Source organism: Somniosus microcephalus, chromosome 8 (genome assembly GCF_052327205.1).
Source record: "Somniosus microcephalus isolate GS21.2 chromosome 8, FLI_Smic_1.0, whole genome shotgun sequence".
Taxonomy (NCBI): domain Eukaryota; kingdom Metazoa; phylum Chordata; class Chondrichthyes; order Squaliformes; family Somniosidae; genus Somniosus; species Somniosus microcephalus.
The window spans coordinates 240376789-240382994 of NC_140994.1; the positions used below are offsets into that span (position 1 = coordinate 240376789).

At 39.7% G+C, this 6206-nt stretch overlaps 1 protein-coding gene across 1 annotated transcript; it reads left to right on the forward strand.

The window, feature by feature from the left end:
- Positions 1–492: 492 nt before the first annotated feature.
- LOC147114193 (uncharacterized) lies at positions 493–6005 on the forward strand. The gene is made up of 4 exons (XM_085994065.1): positions 493–697; positions 921–956; positions 3485–3607; positions 4233–6005. Exons 1-4 carry the CDS (start codon positions 584–586, stop codon positions 4377–4379), a joined length of 420 nt encoding a protein of 139 aa, XP_085850191.1. The 5' UTR covers positions 493–583; the 3' UTR covers positions 4380–6005.
- Positions 6006–6206: the final 201 nt, after the last annotated feature.

Here is a 6206-nt window from a genome sequence, read left to right on the forward strand (position 1 = left end):
CTTGTCAGTTTGACATTGTGCAACAGTTTAATTCAGTCATTTAAACGTTGTTTGCTATCAGGTGTGTTGTGGCTACTAACAATTATTTGCTGTAGCGAATTCCACAAAATGGAATCCTTATTTTCTTTATGATTAGTGCATCAAGAAACCAAAAAGACAATACAAAGCAAAATAAAAAGCTGATGAGAAGGATGGATTGTAGAAAACCCAGCTTATGAGCAACGACGAATCTGGTGAGTACAGCATTATGAGTGGTAAATGTACGAAGGAAATGATGAAAGGAAGCTAATATCACGATGTGGATGCCTGGAAATTATTGGTATTGGTTAGATAACATCTTGATTATAGATATTTGAAGCAACAGCCTTATACGGGCTTTTAGAATTTTTGGATATCTGCAGTAAAGGAATTTCTTTGAGTAAGTCACATAGATCATCATTTGGTATTTCCCATTTCCTCTCATTTGGGTCAATTAATTTCTGGTGTGGGGAGTATGTATAAAAAGAATTTACAACATGTGAGAAAGGTACAACAACTGTAGTGAGGAACAGCAGCCAGAGCTCCTCCAGCACTTCAAAGCAAAATGCTCATCATCTGCCTAGTTCTGTTCAGCTGCACTGTGACTGCACTTGAAACATGCTCCTTTGGAATACTTGGTGAAATTCAAACCAATATTGTTGGGCTACGGAACTTAAATGTAAGTTTAATTTCTCTTTTCTGTAATTAATAATGTAATATTACATCTATATATATATGTGGTGCATCTAACCTGGTCCGGGCACCCTTAATGCTTTATAGATATATACACGTGCGTGTGTATATAAACTTTATAAAAGACTGACAAGATTTCTTATAGGTGTAATTTGCTGTCTATATACTGTTCATTAATTCTAACTGTAGCTATATTTTATTTTTTGTAGCATTCGGCAATGCTGTTAACACCAATCAATGTTGGGGTATGTATTTTCATTCTTTATATCTTTATCACCATACTGTCTTTCAGGTTTATTTTTAGACATTTCAAAAGCGTTCCAAAGCAATCTGGTCTGAAATTATATTTTCCAAAGTTACAATGAAATAATAATCACTCTTATTATGTAACTTATTATAAAGAGTTTATTGGTAAGAGATGAACTTGTCAAAATGATTTGCAATACATGTTTTACTGGTCAGTTAAAACAAATTTTTTGAATGTTAAAAAAATTCTTTGGCTGTCGATCTCAAATCAGTATTGACTTGCAGGCGACATTGCCTTGTCTATACAGCCTGCATGTGAGTCTGGCTGAAGGAGTGCACCTCCCGAATCCACGACACTTCTTTGGGATGCTGCCGGCCAGTGATCGCCCCGCCACTCCCCACAAGTCAGAGTGAAAGAGGAGGTAGTTGAGATACTGGATGGGATAAAAATTGATAAAGAGGAGGTGCTAGAAAGGCTGGCTGTAATTAAAGTAGTTAAGTCTCCAGGACCGGATGGGATACAACCTAGGATGCTGAGGGAAGGAAAGGTGGAAATTGCGGAGGTACTGGCCATAATCTTCCAATCCTCTTTGGATACAGGGGTGGTGCTAGAGGACTGGAGAATTGGAAATGTTACACCCTTGTTCACAAAAAGGGTGCAAGAATAAACCCAGCAACTACAGGCCAGTCAGCTTAACCTCGGTGGTGGGGAAGCTTTTAGAAATGATAATCTGGGACAATATTAACAATCACTTGGACAAGTGTGGATAAATGAAGGATTTGTGAAAGGAAAATTGAGTTTAACCAACTTGTCGAGTTTTTGATGAGGGTAATGCGGTTGATGTGGTATACATAGACTTCCAAAAGGCATTTGATAAAGTGCCACATAATAGGCTTGCCAGCAAAGTTGAAGACAATGGAATAAAAGGAACAATGGCAGCATGGATAGAAAATTGGCTAAGAGGCAGGAAACAGAGATTAATAGTGAATGGTTGTTTTTCGGACTGGAGGAAGGTATACAGTGGTGGTCCTCAGGGATTGTGACTAGAACCACTACTTTTCTTGATATATATTAATGATTTGGACTTAGGTGTACAGGGCACTATTTCAAAATATGCTGATGACACAACATTTGGAAGTATAGTGAACAGTGAGGAGGATAGTGATAGACTTCACGAGGACATAGATAGGCTGGTGGAATGGTCAGACACATGGCAGATGAAGTTTAACGCAGAAAAGTGTGAAGTGATACATTTTGGTAGGAACTACGAGGAGAGGCAATATAAACTAAAGCATACAATTGTAAAAGGGGTGCATGAACAGAGAGGCCTGGGGTATATCTGGAGAAATCTTTGAAGGTTGCTGGACAGGTTGAGAAAGAGCTTTAAAATGCATACGGGATCCTGGGCTTTATAAATAGAGGCATAGAGTACAATAGCAAGAAAGTTATGATGAAACTTTATAAAATACTGGTTCAGCTACAACAGGGGTATCGGTCCAATTCTGGGGACCGCACTTTAGGAAGGATGTGAAGGCTTCAGAGAAGGTGCAGAAAAGATATACAACAATGGTTCCAGGGATGAGGGACTTCAGTTACGTGGATAGACTGGATAAACTGGGGTTGTTTCCTTAGAGCAGAGAAGGTTGAGCGGAGGTTTGATAGAGGTGTTCAAAATAATGAGGGGTCTAGACAGAGCAGATGGAGAGAAACTGTTCCCATTGGTGGAAGGGTCGAGAACCAGAGGACACAGATTTAAGGTGATTGGCAGAAGGTCGAAAGGCGACATGAGGAAAAACCTTTGTACGCAGCGAGTGGTTAGGATCTGGAATGCACTGCCTGAGAGGGTGGTGGAGGCAGACTAAATCACGGCTTTCAAAAGGGAGTTGGATAAGTACCTGAAAGAATTTTTTGCAGGGCTACAGAGAAAGAGTGGGGGAGTGGGACTAGCTGATGTGCTCTTGCAGAGGGCCGGCATGGGCTCAATGGGCCGAATGGCCTCCTTCTTTGCTGTAACCATTCTATGATTCTTTGATTCTATGATTCACTTCATGTTCTCCTCCTCCAGCCCCCACCGTCCGGGAGTTACCTGGGCCACTGCTGGTGAGGCATACAGCTTGAAATCAATCCGCTGGCACTGGGCAATCCGCCTCTGGAGGCACGCCAGACACCAGCAGCTCGCCCCAGTTATTGAAACGAGGCCCGAGGCTCAATTTCATGTGAGTCTCGGGCCTCCCGATTTGGGGCACGCACTGTCTGTGTGCGGTAGGTTACGGACCAGAACCAATTTCTACCCCAAAGTGTTCTATTTTCCAGCACTAACATCCCTCACCTTAATGAGGACAAGATGAAAATAAAATAAACAGCACAAACAAAAGAAATGTGGAAATATGAGATCCATCAAGCCGAAATCAGAAAAAAACCAAAGCACTTTTAAACGAACATCTTTTTAGCTCATCGCATCTGTCGCACTTTCAGTGGAGTATTAGATCTATATAATGAAAGGGTAATTTCTGTTTCTCCATTTAGAAAGAATCGTGTTTCAAAAATATAACTGAAATCTTCACTCAAGAGCTAAAGACGATGGACAATCAAAACAAAGCTGTGAATGAAACAGTTTCAAACCTAATGCGTCTGAAGAAAGCATGCAAGGTAATTTTGGTTTGAGTTTGTTTATTTTAATAAATAATTGGCCAGAAACTTCACCATGCCTTATATTTCTCTCATGGGCAATGTCATGCAGCAACTATGATTGTGTCCATGGGAGGAATGTAATGTGTGGAAGAATTTCTCATCAATACATGCAATGTCTTTCCATTGGCCCAGTAGTTAAAAACATCACTTGGTGTGACATCCCAACGTACCTGGTACTGTGCTGAGTTAGCTGATGCCAACCGGAGCAGCAGTTGTGGTGCAACAATTGATCCCACCATCCCTGGGATAACGAGGGTGGAAAATTCACCAGAGTCCCCGTTCCTGACAGCTGTCCAGTGATCTCTGCTGGAAAATGCACATGTGTGGATATTAGTTTAGAATAGGATGGACCTCAGCTGTGATGCTTTCCATGGTTAAACAGATCGGCAACAAGCATTGCCTGGTCTCACGCATAAAGAATGGTCACTTGAGCAACACACTGGAGAGCTGTGGTGCAACCATACTCCAGCATGATTTGGCGTCTTTATGAGAGGAGGGAAGAAAGTTGGAAAAAAATAAAGGTTTTTACCAATGAATGAAACAAATGTTGACTTAATCTCCCTTTTTCTGAATACATTTTCAGTTTACTGGATCTGACTGTTCACCAGCTGCAACAAGATCTTTCGGACTGCTGAAATTCCTGGACCATTTGAACAGGTTTATAGCTCGAATCAGGTCAAATGACACGAAGAGAAGAAGGAGGAATCTGAAGGGGCTGAGAAGAATCTAAGGCCACACTAAAATTCTACTGATGACCTTTTCTAATATCCTTCTGAAATTGGACAACAGTAGCTTCATAATCCCGAGTACAATGATTAATTTAATATTTTACAAATTTCTATTATATCTTTAAAGTTATGGATGAAATTCAAAGAACACTTGTTTTTGTAGACTTTTTAATGCACTTGAGGTATGATTCATGAATATCGTAGTATTGTATTTATTTTACAGATTCAAGAATTCAGTGTAGTTGTTAATGTAATATTTTAGAATTATCCACCACACTCTGGTTAAAGTAAATACTAAACCTCATGGACCCAAATTTGTAGAGACAGGAGAGGGCACATCGCCTGCCAAGGGGACAGAAATTAGGGAGGAACTTGGATGTGCTGGGTTTCTGCCCCATTTACCTTCTTCTGCAAATCCCTGTTAGGGAGGGGCAGCAGGAGACTACCCTGGGAATTGTGCCGATTACATTCGACCCAATGAAACTCTTGTCAACTGAGAGTCCTGTTCAGGGCCCAATAAAGACAATTGATCACAAAGGGGATTGATTAGCTCGCAAACCATGGGCATTTGCACCTTGTGGAGTGTTTGGTAATTTATACTGCTTCTCCTCTTTGGCTTTTCCCACACTTGAGATCTTCCACCAAGAGCGGTGTGGTGTTGCTCTGATTTTATGGTCTTCCGTTGGGGTTGCCGCCTTTGAAGTGCCTTATAACCCCATCCTGATTATCTTAATGACATTTTCCCTGGAATTTGGGAACCGGGTCTGCGCCAATCTTCATGGACAGATGGGAATTCTGCTCTGCTGCACCCCCGCAGGAAGAGCAGGAATCTCGGGGTTTCAGGAGTGTAATGATTCTACTGTCAAAGTACTTCAGGTGTTAGTGCTGATGCAACACCAATGCTTAACGATTCGGGCCTAGCTGGCGTTTAATAATGTCCTTTTTCCAGTACTGCGCTAATACTTGGATTTAAATTTTGAAAGGAGGCAAGTGCGAGTTGGTTTTAGTGACAAAGTTTGCCAGAAACAAAACCGAGCTTTTGAATGCCAGAGTTTATGTTACGAATCATGTAGATCCCCATCCTAGAGGGTTTCTTAAAGATTGACACACTTAATCTAAAGGAAAAGGTGGATAATGCTGAAATATATTAGCAAATAAACTGAGGTTAAACAGTGTTGGTAGAACTTTACTGAAACGCTTCAGATAAAAAAAATAGAGAAATGACTTTATTGGCTGAATGCATTTATACATGCGAAATATACACTTCTAATAGATTTCTATATCATCAATTGCTATATTTATATCAGGTCTAATTATTTTTGTCTGTAATCAATTGTGACACTAGTTTTGAAGCAAAGTTTATATTTTTTGTGATATTTATATACTGATAAATGAAGAGGAGCATTTCAATGCAAAATATGGCCTCAAAAACATTACGGTGGAACTAATTGATGTTGTTATTATCACATCAACACTTAGCACATTCAAACCTAATTCCTCTCCACTGTTTGAATGGAACCACTAACCCATTGGGTTATAGAGAAAAATACATTAAAATCTGAACTGGTGGAATTGCAGAAAGATATTTTGTTTTTATGTAAACAGTGTGAAAATTATGAATGCATATTTATTCATTTATTTATGTGTTGCATGCTCCATGAAGACTGTATTGTAGGAAGTTACTGACTTCAAGATGCGGATACACCTCATCAGTGTTATTAATATAAGATATTATTAGTTATTTATACTGGCTTGCAAATAAACTATTTCACACCATAATTAATTGTGTCTGTGTCAAAAGCTTATTAAAACATCTTCTATTGATAACT

Excerpts from the sequence above, each read along its gene's own strand:
- LOC147114193 (XM_085994065.1), top strand. The coding sequence starts at position 584 with ATGCTCATCATCTGCCTAGTTCTGTTCAGCTGCACTGTGACTGCACTT. Across the intron at positions 698-920 it reads TTGGGCTACGGAACTTAAAT|CATTCGGCAATGCTGTTAAC; the intron begins GTAAGTTTAATT and ends TATTTTTTGTAG. Across the intron at positions 3,608-4,232 it reads GTCTGAAGAAAGCATGCAAG|TTTACTGGATCTGACTGTTC; the intron begins GTAATTTTGGTT and ends ATACATTTTCAG.